Source organism: Anabrus simplex, chromosome 1 (assembly GCF_040414725.1).
Source record: "Anabrus simplex isolate iqAnaSimp1 chromosome 1, ASM4041472v1, whole genome shotgun sequence".
Taxonomy (NCBI): Eukaryota; Metazoa; Arthropoda; class Insecta; order Orthoptera; family Tettigoniidae; genus Anabrus; species Anabrus simplex.
In genome coordinates, this window is record NC_090265.1 from 497021786 (window position 1) to 497037597 (window position 15812).

At 38.5% G+C, this 15812-nt stretch overlaps 1 protein-coding gene across 1 annotated transcript in view; it reads right to left on the minus strand.

Annotated features, from left to right (window-relative positions):
• Nf1 (neurofibromin 1) overlaps window positions 1-15812 on the minus strand; it is a 666749-nt gene that overhangs the window by 349410 nt on the left and 301527 nt on the right. Inside the window, exon 17 of the mRNA XM_068225031.1 lies at window positions 13062-13246. Coding sequence (XP_068081132.1) covers window positions 13062-13246 — 185 coding nt within the window. The remainder of the gene's footprint in view (window positions 1-13061; window positions 13247-15812) is intronic.

The following is a 15812-nucleotide window of genomic DNA, read 5'->3' on the forward strand; positions in this document are numbered from 1 at the left end:
ACTGGCAACCAAGAATGAGCTAGCTGGAAAATTTATAATGTCCAATAACGGACCATTTATATTGGTATTATAAATTTGCTCATTCAGGACAAATATTTCAGATTCCCTATGGGAATCAACATCTATATCATCTGATGGCCAAGCAGGCATCAATTTTTAGTGATGAGACAAAGTCTCTTAGGGTCGTATTCATGAACGAGACTTTGACTTCGACTTACGTAAGTTCACTTAGTTGAGTTTCGTGGAAGTCTGTTTCATAGACGCAACTTTTACAAAGTAGACTCTGGCGTAAGTAGACTTTGGTAAGTTACGATGTGAAGAATTAGATATGAAGTTGGCAATGAAAACAATGGAAGAGCACTGTAGCATCTTCCATCACTCAATGTTTTTTCTTAATAAAGAGGCAGAAGAAGAAGAAATTCAGCTGTTTCCTGCGTTATAGATCGCGTTATAGACTCTAAACTCAATCCAATCTAGTTAATACAGTTAATTTTTATTTCTCGACGATGGATGGAAAGAAAAAAATTTCCAGCCTTCAACAACTATGAAAGGGAGGTGTTTAAGAAAGGTAGCCTATAGTTGAAGTCGAAATCAATAAACTTCATCTCGTGGTTGACTATGCCCTGACAATTGAAACTAAAAATCTTTTTCCTATTACGGAATACCTCAGCATGGTTGCCACCTGGACTTATTATTGGTATATGGGTGCAATCTATAGCTCCAACCACTCCAGGGAAACGGGATCTTTCATACACACGTCGCGCATTATTTCGACATTCAGCTTCATTTGGGAACGAAACAAACTGTGGTCTCTTTCGGGCAGTCAGGATCGATATTCTTCTGATTATTCTACATACTGAGGGCTGGCTTACTCCTCGTAAATCAGCGGAATCAATTTGGAATTTACCTGCAAACCATGGAAGTGTGAAAGGCTATTGTATTTACCATAAGAATGCATTAATCTGTACTGATCATCCCTTAACCTAACTAGATAACACGATGAGTAGAAAGTGCAAAAACTGTGCGCTATAGTAACAATAATTTTACTCTTACCTGTAGCATAATATCTTAACGACCGGGCGATTTGTCCGTGTGGTTAGGGGTGCGCGGCGGTGAGCTTGCATCCGGGACATAGTAGGTTCGAACCCCACTGTCGGCAGCCCTGAAGATTGTTTCCCGTGGTTTCCCATTTTCAAACCAGGCAAATGCTGGAGGGCTGCACCTTTATTAAGGCCACGGCAGCTTCCTACCCATTCCTTGGTCTTTCCTATCCCATCGTCGCCATAAGACATCTGTATCGATGTGACGTAAAGCAAATAGAAAACAAAATCTTAACGAAATTAGCAACTGTATCATTGGAGGTATGAGTGATCCTCGATTATTATGTTTCTGTAATTCGTCTTCAAACATCGTTAGTACATCTAATACTGTACGTTTGTCGAATCTATATCGTTTTCTGAACTCATTTTCTGTATAAAATTGAGCTGGGTTCCGTGCATCTCTTATAATACGCCGAGGATTTGGCACAACGTACTTACTGAATAATTTCCTGGATCTCTTCAATTTCGTCTACAAAATTAACTGCATCGGCAATATCTGCCATTTTATTATTTTTCTGATCTCAGAGTCTACTTAAGTACGGAACATCGGCGACTTGGAAGTAAAGTCGCCATCTAAGTTTACTTACCTCCAAGTAGCGATCATGAAATGGAAATGGCGACTTACCGCCTTCTAAGTCTAAGTCTAAGTCAAAGTCTCGTTCATGAATACGACCCTTAGTGCATTGGCACTGCCGGTGGCTCCAGTTAGCCTACGCAGTGGCCTCCACGGTATGCACTAGCCAGCGTATTGGTAGGTGTGCTAGGTACCAACTGATGAGCCCACCCTAGCACACGAGGGCGAAACGCTGGCAACCAAGAATGAGCTAGCTGGAAAATTTATAATGTCCAATAACGGACCATTTATATTGGTATTATAAATTTGTTCATTCAGGACAAATATTTCAGATTCCCTATGGGAATCAACATCTATATCATCTGATGGCCAAGCAGGCATCAATTTTTAGTGATGAGACAAAGTCTCTTAGTGCATTGGCACTGCCGGTGGCTCCAGTTAGCCTACGCAGTGGCCTCCACGGTATGCACTAGCCAGCGTATTGGTAGGTGTGCTAGGTACCAACTGATGAGCCCACCCTAGCACACGAGGGCGAAACGCTGGCAACCAAGAATGAGCTAGCTGGAAAATTTATAATGTCCAATAACGGACCATTTATATTGGTATTATAAATTTGCTCATTCAGGACAAATATTTCAGATTCCCTATGGGAATCAACATCTATATCATTTGTTTCTATACTCGTCCCTGTTTTTATCTCCTTGTAAGATGTGTATTGTTTAATGTAACGCCTTGTGTAATATAAATGCCTAAATGCTTGCCTATTCCCACAGTTTGGCTGATGATGACGCAAATCAGCGTTGAAACTAGTTCCAAGTACAAATACATGTTATAAATAAACTATAACATTTTTGTATTGAAAAGGTGGACCGTTTTAAGTTTTCCTATCATCCTATCAGAGATGAGTTTCAACAGAAGGCACAAAGCCCATCACTACAAACAATGGTCAATGTAATGTTATTGTTGATAAATTTTATGAGCTTTCTATGTTGTAGGGCTTCACATTTAGTTTTCTTTCGACTCTGTGATAATTAGGGTGTCTTATAAAATTATTTATAGAGTAGACTGTAGTTTCTTATTCTCCGACTTTGCGTACCGATTTTCATTAAATCTTGTTTACCCATTTTCTCGTGACTCGGTGCTGATATGGACTTAGTAACAAATATCCAAATTCATGAATATCTCTGTGATCATAGTCGGTATGGTAACAATGTATACGACATTGGAAATTTAATACTATATAACTTCAGTTATGTTGTGTTTATCAATACGACCACTAATAACATAACTATTTGGGAATTACACTCTAGGCCTTCTCCTAAACCATTTCACTCAGCGTGAATAAAATTATTTACGGCCTAGATTATAGCTACTTATTCCCCGACTTTGCATACCCAATTTTCATTAATATAAGACCACTAATAACATAAATATTTGAGAATTAAATTTTAGGCCTTCCCCTAAACTACCATTTCAGTCAGCGTGTCAAAATTATTTATGGCCTAGATTGTAGAGACTTATTCCCCGACTTTACACACCGATTTTCATTAAATTCTCTTCAGCCATTTTCTCGTGATGTGTGTACATACATACATACATACATACATACATACATACATACATACATACATACATACATACATACATACATACATACATACATACATACATACATACAGAGACAGACAGAAATTACAGAAAAGTAAAAAGTGCATTTTCTTGTTACTGTGGACACGACTGATACAGAAATACCATCCTTTTTAAATTCTGTTCAATGTACAGACAAAACTCTTATTTTATATATATAGATTTCACACCTAGGATTTAGAATTGGAATTTTGTCTTCGTACGTTAAACCGTTTCGGAGGAAGAAATGAACATATTTGTTTTCGGATCTTAACCCCCATTTAACTCTCTGAGCGGTTAAATTTGTTTCAAACCTTCTGTTATTTAATGCCTAGGATATCATATGGAATTTTAACTTCATAATTCAAACGGTTTCATATAAATGCATATTTTTGTTATCATTCCTCAGCCCCCATACAAAACCTCCTTAGGGGTGTATTGTTTTAAGTCCACTTCTTATTTGTATCCTCATAAAAATAATTCAACTCCTTTTACGCCCCCTTACGTTGATTCCAAGTCCCCCCCCCCCCCCACTTTCCCCGCCACAAAAAATGTGTCTCTTTATTTTTAAAGGAGATTCCAAATACCAATTTTCTCGACCGTAACATCCTCTGTTTTCGAGATATAAGTATCCTCAAACAAAGAAGTCAACTCATTTTTCAATTAATTTATCTCCCCCTCCCCTTAATTGGATTTTCCAAAAACAAAAGGATACGTGTTTCTTTTTTTTAAAGGAGATTCCAAATACAAATTTTCATGTCTGTGTTATCTTCAGTAATTGAGATATAAGTATCCTCATAAAAAGAAATCATCCCCTTTTACAGTCCTTTTTACAACCTCCACCCCTTACATGTGTTTTCCAAAACAAAAAATACGTTCTTACTTTATTTTTAAAAGAGATTAAAAATACCAGTTTTCATGTCTGTAATATGTGGTAAGATTTTTGATATACTGTAGATATTCTCATTTTAAAAAATCATCCCCTTTAACACTTCCCATTAAGTGGACTTTCAGAAAACAAATTATGCATGTTCCTTTACTTTTACAGAAGACCCGAATACCAATTTTCATATCTGTAACATCTTCAGTATTTGATAAGTGTCTTCATAAAAATAATTCAACACTTTCTTCAGTTCTTTTCACCCACCCCACCCCCTTAAGTGAATTTTCCAAAAACAAAAATTGGTGTTTCTTTATTTTTAAAAAGAGATTCGAAATACCAATTTTCACGTTTGTAATATTTCAGTTTTGGAGATACCTGTATACTAATTCTAAAAACTCAACCCTTTTTTCAGTCATATTAACCACCCTTAAGTGTTTTTCCGAAAACAAAAACAAAAATTTTGTTTCTTTATTTTTAATGGAGATTCCCAATACCAATTTTCATGTCCGTAATATCTTCAGTTTTGGAGATATGAGCATCCTAATAAAAATAATTCAACACATTTTCAGTCATTTTACCCCTTTTAAGTGTTTAAAAAAAATAGAAATTAATGTTGCTTTATTTTTAAAAGAGATTAAAATACCAATTTTCACTTCCATAATATGTTAAGTGTTTGAGATATACTACAGATTGCTCATTTAAAAAAATTCACTGCCTTTAACACTTTTCCTTAAGTGGATTTTCAGAAAACAAATTATCCGTGTTCCTTTACTTTCACAGGAGAATCCAAATACCAATTTTCACGTCCGTAACATGTTACTTTTTGAGATATATCATAGATATACACATTTTAAAAATTTACCCCATTTGTTTACTCCCTCTTAAGTAGATTTTCAAAAAAAAAAAAGTGTTTCTTTATATTTAAAGAAGATTTCACATATCAATTTTCAAGACTGTAACATCTTCAGTTTTTGAGATATAAGTATCCTCACAAAAGGTACTCAACCCCTTTTTCACCTTTTTTCACACCCCTTAAGAGGAAGAGGATTTTCTGAAAAAAAAAAAAAAAAAAATGTGTTTTTCCTTATTTTTAAGGAAGATTCCAATAACCAATTTAAACTGTTAAGTTTTTGAGATATAGATACATTCATTTTAAAAATTCACCCCCTTAGCGTTGGAATATCCAAAAATCCTCCCTTACTGAGCACCTACATTGTAATATAACTGTATCCTCAACTGGAAGGAAAGACTAGAAGAGGACGACCAAGACCAGGGTTCCTCAATGGCATTTAAGGGCAACGTCCATATCAACTAACCAAGCAGCTGGCTCAGAACAGAAGGTCATTGGACGAGGACAGTCATGCTACCCACCAACCATCAGGTTGAAGAGAATGAGAGAGAGAGAGAGAGAGAGAGAGAGAGTTTTGGATCAGTCAGGTCAGGTCAGGTCACGTCAGGTCAGGTCAGGTCAGGTCAGTCAGTCAGGACATGTTATTTTATATATATATATATATATAGATAGATAGATAGATAGGACAGGTACAGAGCAGGTAGCAGGTACGGACCCTTTTCGGAGGCAGTCCTACCCAGGGAGTGACGCCTCTGCCTATGCAAGTCCCAGAGCACACTGACCTGGTGTGTAACATCTGGTAAGGGTCCCAGCTCAGGGTTACGAGTGAAGACCTCAACGACTTCTACAGCGGAGAAGATGGACTTTGGTACGGTGGAGATGGAGGAAGAGGCAGCCCTGTATTCAGGGATTAATATAAGTACAACCTGCTGCCTTGTAGGTTGAGGTGACTGGACACCAAAGGTTAAGGGAGAAAACCCTGAAAGAAAATATCTGTCTGTGTTAGGCTCAGCAGGTCAACAGAGGGATTACTGAAGAAGTTGCTTTCAAGAATAATATGAGCCTTGGATGTAGGAATTCACGACAGTGACATCAGATTGGTGCGAATGATGGTTTACAGCCTGATGTTACACCAGCTACCCAAACCAAACGAAGACAAAGTATCAGAGTGGGAACATTGAAAATCCTGACATTGACAAACAAAACTGAAGAGCTGGTCAACCTCATGGACAGGAGGAAACTTCTGATCATGGGCCTGAGTGAAACAAAGTGGAAGAAAATTGGGAAAATGAATATCAGATTAGACTATAGTCTCTACTGGTCTGGAAATTAAGTAGAGTCTAAGAATGGAGTAGGATTTTTAATACATGAAGACAAAGATGCTTGTAATGAAGTTGAGTTTGTTAGTGAAAGGTTAATTATCTATGAACTTAGGAGGGAAAAAGTACAATGTGATCCAAGTCTATGCTCCACAGGTAGGATGCTCAAAAGAGGAAAAGGCCAACTTCCTTAATAACTTGGAAGAACACACAGAGTATGACAATCTAATTGTAATGGGCGATTTTGATTAATGATTGATGTTTGTTGTTTAAAGGGGCCTAACATCGAGGTCATCAGTCCCTAATAGTACGAAATGAGACGAAATGAAACGACAAATTAAAACCAAAAATTCTCCACTGACCACAATTCAAAATATGAGGATGAATAATGAATGGATGGATGGCTATGAATTTAAAACGATCAGTGGAACCGACCCACAGTGCCTCACATGCACAGAAGCTGGCGTAGAACAATAGTATTACTGACCAAGGAACTGCTTCTATAGCACAATACTGAATCGATGATGCTTATAATTGAAAGGAGTCCAAAATCCAAGTCAGCGGCCCCTCGTAATGGTACTTATCGCTAGATAAATAGAACCATGGTATTTGTCACGTTGCGGTACTAATCAAGAGTAGCATAGACTTGCGGTATTCCGCACATTATGATACTACTCACAGGTAATGAAATTCGCACATGTATTACAGACCTAATGTATTTCGCACATAGCGGCGCCCTTGACAGGCAACACAAACCTATGATGTTCATCACCTAAGTGTACTAACCACAGGAACTCGTACTATCCCGTGGTGTTCCTCATATAGTGGGTACTAATCATAGGCAAGCCAGAACCATGGGTTCCTTCATCCCATAGTGTCGCTCATATAGTGCTACTGAACACATGTACTGTAAAAGCCGTCGAGCCCTAGTTTGCTACTAATCACAAACCTATTTGGTACCCAACATAGTGGTACTACGCGCAAGTAAAAGTGAGTCATGGTGTTCCCGCGTGGTGGTACCAATAACAAGTAGTTTCATGGTTCTAATTTGATCATCCCTTGGTCGCCCCTTTTAGTCATCTCTTACGACAGGCAGAGGATACTGTGGGTGAATTCTTCACCTGTGTCCTCCACCCACAGGGGGAAATGGGCAATTTTAATTCACAAGTTGGCTCACAACAAACAGGATATGAATTCACACTGGGCCCTCATGGAATGGGAAACAGAAATGAAGAGGGGAAAACATATGCTAGATCTATGCATGAGAAACAACCTGATAGTGAGTAACACTTTGTTCAAGAAAAGGGACTCCCATAAAATCACAAGATATAGCTGGGATGATAAAATAGGTAAAGTAATAGATTATATTCTGATAGATCAAAATGTATGGAAAAATGTCAATGATGTCAAGGTCATTCCAAGTGAAGACCTTGGTGGAGACCATAGACTGTTGGTGGCAGTTATTGCAGAGAAAAGATCTCCCAAAGTCTGTAAAAAAGAGTCCCAAAAATAAAAACTTGGAGACTAACCGAGCCAAGTGTAAAGGAAGAATTCAGGGAAGGTGTCCGCAGGTTGTTGCCAAGAGAAGAACTGAAATTGGTAGATGAAGAATGGGATACTCTAAAGAAGGTTGTGGTTGGTACAGCAGAAAAAGTATGTGGACGACAGAGTCAAATAAGAAAACCTAAAGAAAATGCCTGGTGGAATGATATTAAAAAGGGTATCGGGGACAGAAACAGTGCAAGAAAATCCTTATATCAAGCAAGAACACGGGGAGATCAACATGAAATAGAGGAGAACCCGTCACTTTACAGAAAGAAAAAATTACAGGTCAAACAGTTGGTTGTAGCTGAAACGCAGAAATGCAAGGAAGATCTGGCTACTAACATAACGCAGGATGGAAATAGAAAACTATTATACAGTACCGTTAAGAATAGAAGAACTCAAAATGAATCTATCCAACCTGCAGAACTTCCTAATGGTGTGGTGACTAGGAATAAGACCAAAATATTACAGGAGTTCCATAGGCACTTTAAAACTTTGCTGAACTGTTATGAAAATGTCACTCCATTAGATGACGAACCTTATGATTTTGGCAGCACAAATACCACTAGTCTGACATGGTTGGAAGTAGAGACAGCAATATCTAAGCTGAAAAACAACACATCAACTGGATCACATACCTGCCAACTTTTAGAAACCCAAAATAGGAAGATTTATTAATTCTTGGATTTCATCACATATATTCTACCACGGTCTACATGAAAAATGGTCAGGATAAAAGGCATACACATCTACAGTTACAATGCGAATTGACCATGAAATTTAAAATCTTAAACTAAGAAAACATAAAAATGGTTACAAGAAAATGTACCTAATCACTCTCAAATATGATACTTACATATGAATAATATTTGTCACATCGACACACGCAACAAAATGCATAATACCGTATTTTCTTGCGTAATTAACGCACTTTTTTGACGAAAATTACAGGCGAAAACTTCGGATGCGATTCAAGGAATTCGGATATTTACAAATTATTTAAAATTCATTTACATTTAAAAGATACATCAAATATAATACAAACACAATTGGTTCAACTCATTTGCAGTTATCGACATTTGGCATAAAATTCCGGCGTAAGATTTTTGCTGAAAAGTCAAATAGGGTACACCAGATAACTAAGACACGTGGGTTTGAAACACCGACACTGGAAAATATTCTTCCCATTACGAGCTGAATGACATACCGCCAAAAAAAAAAAACAAAAAAAACTGTCCAACACGAGAAGGGCCAGGCATCGAAGGAGGGGTCCTGTTACATTACCCCAAACCATTCGTATCCAATCTTGTACGAGTGACGTGTCCATCCACCCTTTTTCTTGAATATGAACGTGGATCACTCACGGAAATTTTGCTTTAAGCATTGTTTTTCGTTTTAGAACAATCTAAGGTGCAAGCTTTCTGCCATCAGCTGTTACAGCAAGCATTGCAGTACATCGTTGTTTTTTTGCTTCCGGTAGCGCGTGCGATAACACTATATGTTCCCTTCTTATTCGATTGTTCGACTTTGTTGTATATGGAAACCGATTGGCGTCTGACCTGCGGTTCCTATAAGGGAGATCAAATATTCCTTCACTTTACGCTTCTCAATCACAAAGCGATGAAAATGGTTGAAATAATTCGTCACATTTTGTCATAATGTTGATTTCTTCGTCGAAGAGAAAGTCCATTTCTCTTCATAAAATTAATTCAGCCTCAGCTAACCTTCAAATACGAGACAATGATTCCACGTGCCGCGGCTATTTCTCATTCTTTAAAATGCAGCATTTTGTGAGAAACGGCTTATCCAACATTGCGTAACAAAATCATATAGTTAAGCAGATAATCCTGTACTTGCGGAAACTTGCCGCTTTTTGGTCCGCGAAATGCTTTGCGAGACTTGTTAGCCGCTTGAAGTGCACATCTGTTTCTGTGGAAGCGCAAGTTTCATTTGGACACTGAAAACTTGCTGCCCGCTGCTCTATTCCCGTATGTTTTGGCGTAACTGATCACCGCAAGTTCGTATGATGCAGTATTAATCGAGTACTCTGGACTGACACACAATTTTGAGATCACAGAATGTCCCGTACGCGAAATACTAGTAAAACTAGTGCAGTGGGATTTCCTGCCAGCTTATACAGCACGTTGCCCTGTATTAGGAATGCCCGCTTTTGCAATAGGAAGCCTGCTACCTGAGTAGTTGGCATCTTTATTATCTTTATTTCGAAACGCATCCGTAGCTGAGGGATAGATGTTCGAAGTTGTGGGTGCGTCAAATTCCACTTTGGACCCAAAAATATTGGGATGAGTAAATTAAGCTAGGGCATCGATTACGGTACGCGAAAAAATACGGTAGTTTACTTTAATAGCCGGTAAAATGAGCAGAAATTTATAGGCATCTCTGAACACTTGGAGATAACGTTTGTCATATTTTTTGGCCATAACGAGAAAAGAAAATACCAGAAACTGTCACCGACACAACCCCCTTAAAAACATTCAACACATTAAAATTATGCACTTAAATACGCAAAACTATCACATACAAAACAATTCAATATGTCCCATACATTATTAACATACGACTTTGACACAGGGGGAGGGGGGGGGAAGCATAGAAATGCAAGGAAAAACATGTGGCCTACAACTCCGACGAAACTACGCATAGAAACGATGTTAACAGCGTGCGAACAAAACAACACAATAACAAACTCATTCTTTTGTCCCGATTAACTGAGTCGTTAGCGCGCGCTATCCTCTCGCTTGCAGGACGATTGCCGCTCCGAATCCCCAGCTGTATAAAGCGCACACGCTGCTGTGGTGAGCGGGAAACACGATACACGAAGGCGACGGACGAAACACTCACGAAATAAAGCATCAAATACGCTTGAAAATTAGGTTTCGTAAATTACACAAGCACATAAGAATTTATCCTTTATTCTAAGGGAAGAGTATTGGCCGTACTAGAGGTTATATTAGTAAAAAATCGGAAGAAGTAAAAATAAATCGGAAAATCGGAAGACGAGTTAAAAACCGGAAAGTTTCTGGGAAAATCAGAAGGGTTGGCAGGTATTGGATCAGATGAATTAAGTGTTGAGATGATCAAAGCACTAGGAGAGGTTGGACAACAGTGGATGTACAGGGTACTAAATAGAATCAGGAAAGAGAATGTATTATCGGCACACTTTATCTTGGTGCATTTGTGTACGGGGGTGAGGAGTAAGGAGGGTTCCGGTAGTGCTGCCAACTGAATGAAAATGAAATCTGAATTGAATCGAGAATATGATTGATCGATATGAAGTTTGTAAACTGTTATTATCTTAAGCCAACAACTGTGTCACATACACATTATATAACATTATATAACATTTCTCAATGCGAATCCTGTTCCTAGCATGAATTCTATAGTTTGGCTTTGCTGTGTAAACAACAATACTAGTAAGTAAAGTGTACGCCAGATGTCACACAACAATGCTTAAGCGATTTATAGTTTGTGTTTCAAAGGTTGCCAATACGTATCTCGAATATTGCCGAGGTTGACCGCTTCAGTACTAGGGTGTAAATGCACCAAGATAGTGTGTGCCAATAATAATACCCAGTGACTGGAAGCAAAGAGTCATCATCCTACTGTTGAAAAAAGGTGATAGAAGGAAATGTACCAATTAGAGAGGTATAACCCTGCCTTCACATGGCTTCAAAATCTACGAATCCATCCTTGAGAGCAGGATTAGAAAATATGTTGAACCTACACTTGAGGAGCAACAACATGGATTTAGACCTCATAGATCAACTATAGACCTCATTTTTGCCACCAGAATGCTCTGTGAGAAGGATTGGGAGAAAGGTAAAACACTTATAACTGTTTTCCTGGACATCGAGAAAGCATATGACCATGTACCACGCAGGCATATATGGGAATGTTTGAGACATAAGAAAGTGCCCAATGACATCATAGCACGAGCACAACGATTATATGATGAAAACAAGTGTTGTGTCCAGGTTCAGGATGGAAGGTCAGGTTGGTTTGAAATGAAGAGTGGAGTCCAGCAAGGAAGTTGTCTTTCACCACTTCTCTTCATAATCATAATGGATCAAGTTTTAAAAGCGGTTAACAGAAAGGATCCAACAACTAATGCCCTGGCTTTTGCTGATGATGTAATGGTATGGGGTGAGACAGAAGCGGAAGTACAAACTAGACTAGATCTCTGGCATGAAGCTTTTACAACCTTAGGTCTCAAAATCAGCAAAACAAAGACAGTTGGCTTGGTGATGAGCAGAAACTCTCCCTTTGTTCACCTAAGAATTGGGGATGAGGAGATGGATATTGTGCACAACTTCCAGTATTTAGGTAGTGTTCTGTCATCAGACAATACCATACATCAAGAGATTAGCAACAGAATACAGAAAGCTTCCAAATTTTATCACGCTGTACGTCAAATACTTTGGCATGAAACATTTCTGTTAGCTTTGAAGATCAGCTTGTACAAAATATATCTAGTACCTATATTGACATATGGCCTGGAAGCAGCAACACTTACTGGACCAACAAAGAGTCGTCTTCAAGCAACAGAAATGAAGTTCCTCCGTTCTTGTCTACAAAAAACAAAAATGGATAAAATAAGGAATGTGGATATCCGGCAACAACTTGGATTGAAGAGAAGCTTGCTGGAGACTCTAGAAGTGAAGAGATTGTAATAGTATGGTCTAATGAAAAGAATGGACCCTCACAGGACTCCTCGAACATACTTTGACCACAATATTCCTGGGAAGAGGCCAAGAGGAAGACCTCGTGATGTGTGGGAAAAACAGATATTGAAGGACCTTGAAATTAGAGATGTGAACTGGCGTCGCATATATGGGCGGCATCTGTGTATGGATGGGACAAACTGGAGGAGGCTCGTACACAACAGCACCCGGCTTGCTGGAGCGATGAAATGATGATGATGATGATGATGATGATGATGATGATGATGATGATGATGATAGGTACAGAGCAAATTACAAATAAATAGCTAGCATCACACACTCACCAATGTGTCCATCTATCATTCCAATGCCAAATTTAACTAGCTATTGTTCTCTATTTTTTATTTTTTATTACAGCTTCACAATGTAGTTGATATTCTACTAATGTTAAATTTTCTGTGTTATGATCTTAATTTACGTACTGTGTTACAGGGCAATACTGCACATCCTGGCTTGAATTAGATAAGTTGCATTTGCGTGGTTCCAAGCTTGGTACAGGAGGAAGACCAATCCCCATGGAAGGTCGTGAGGGAGACTTTCTCTGCAAGCAAACTCCTCCCAAAGCACACAGGAATCCTGTCATGTTTGCCCATTCATTGATCTGGTCCTGTAATACAAAGGAGATTCATCACCTATATATATACTTTCATAAGAACATCAGCAAAAGGTTCTGTGTGTGACTACAAGGATTCTGAATTTTACAAAATTGTTAGTGGAAGTAATGTTACAATTTGAAAAAGTAAATAAATAATTTTTATGCACAAGTAAAGAACCGCTTGGACCCATACTTCACGGAAGGAAAATCCAACAGTTTCACAGTGTGATCATCACACAAAATGGACTATATTGACAATCGTGAAATATTGGTGGTGGTGCAGAATACTTAACAAGTGTATTTTGGGGCATACCTAACCCTTTCAAATTATTCCAAGTGTCTTTTGTAATGCCTCTCCTGCTACCAAATAACAATCCTGTAAATGACCAATTTTCAAGCTGGATGTTATATTTGATCAGGTTCCAGCAAAAGTGAACTACACAATTTGTTGATATTTATATTCAGGTTTTTTATGACTGTAGGCAACTTCATCAGAGACAATTTTATCATAAAAGTTAACACAAAGACATCAGATGCATTTGTCATTATTGGCCAAGAATGTATAATACAACCATCTGCAGTGGTAATTTGGTAGGTGCAAGATTAGCATTTATGAAACAAATTAATTTACTCTTCACTGCGTTTGTTTTTTGACCAATGGAAGCCAAACAGCCTTCTGCAAGTTAAATGAGGTTGCTTAAGCTGGTTTCATTATCTCTTATCAAAGCCAGGTCATCCACAACCAAATGAACTGATCTGCTAGTTCATTTTGTAAATTTGAGATTACATTATTGTAACAATGTCCTACATAAATCTTATGCAATGTGCTTTCATTAGGCACATGTTACTGAGTGCATATGGCAAGAAAATATTGTAATGTGGGATTATTAATTCTCCACAAGGGAATACCAGCAGCTAAAAATGCTTGGCACAAGTCATAAGAAAATTCAGTAACCCTACTTTCTAATTAGCCTATTACTTATTTTAAACAGGCTCTTTATTTGCAAGTTTTCTGGTTAAATTTTCCTTATGTTTTACTGTGTTTATGTGCTGAACTACTTGAAATCTTTTCTCACTCCCTACATATTTTTCCCACATTCTAAAAACAGTACCCTATTATCTGTAGATATCAAGTCACCTGGAAACTCTTTCTGTAAATTAGTTAGTCTATCACTCGAAATTGGTCACTTTTGGCATTTAAAGGACTTCAAAAACACTTTATATGTGAAACTCAGTATAATTTGTCTGACACGCAACCAGTTAATATTATCGTTACAAATTACAACACTACTGCCAGTGGCCTGCCAAAGCAGGGAAGGATAATGCAGCAAGGGACTCACTGCATGACATCATAACATCAGCATTACTCCTCTGCACATGTCGAGTTGATCCATTGCGTGCAACATTACTACCAGTATGATCCAGATGCTATATACTGTAGGCACTGAAATATTGAAATATAATGCCCTGTGGAAAATCACAAAATTAAATAACCTGAGAACTCATTTAAATATGCCATAGGCAATAACATATTGAAATATGATGCACGTTCATGGTTCATGTTTGTGGGTTACTGTAGTCACGTCCTAGTTCGTGAACCATGGGCAACGGCTGAGTGGCCTATTAAGTGGTCCTGAGAGTCGGGATACCAGTTACTATGGAATGGGAGTGGGCATCTCGGACATACTCTGAGTCGTGGCCCTCCTTGTGCTCAGGCGGCTAGGACTATAAAATTCACCAGTGGTCCATAACCCGTTAGAGGAGAGATCCTCATTTGGACTATGTGCAAGTAGGGCAGCATCCTGCTTCAAGAATTTACCGAGCTCAGAACACTTTAAGCAAGCCTCGGACCTATGGGAGTAATGGAGTCCCACTCCCATTTGACAGGCGAGGGACTCCTTGGAAACAACTTGGCGAACGAAATGGAATTCGATGGGGAGCTATCAATATTAATGGGGCTTATGGAAGAAAGAAGGTAGAACTGGCTGAGTCAGCGAAGAGGATGCATCTGGATGTGCTAGGAGTAAGTGATATTCGGGTAAGGGGAGATAATGAGGAAGAGATAAGGAGATTATAAAGTGTACTTGACGGGTGTTAGAAAGGGAAGGGCAGAGTCTGGGGTAGGGCTCTTTATCAGGAATACCATTGCACGCAACATAGTTTCTGTTAGGCACGTAAATGAGCGAATGATGCGGGTAGATTTGTCAGTGGGAGGAATTAGGACAAGAATAGTGTCCGTGTATTCACCATGTGAGGGTGCAGATGAGGATGAAGTTGACAAGTTTTATGAAGCATTTAGTGACATCGTGGTCAGGGTCAACAGCAAGGATAGAATAGTGCTAATGGGCGATTTCAATGTGAGAGTTGGGAATAGAACTGAAGGATACGAAAGGGTGATTGGTAAATGTGGGGAAGATATGGAAGCTAATGGGAATGGAAAGCGTTTGCTGGACTTCTGTGCTAGTATGGGTTTAGCTGTTATGAATACATTCTTCAAGCATAAGGCTATTCACCGCTACACATGGGAGGCTAAGGGTACCAGATCCATAATAGACTATATCTTAACAGACTTTGAATT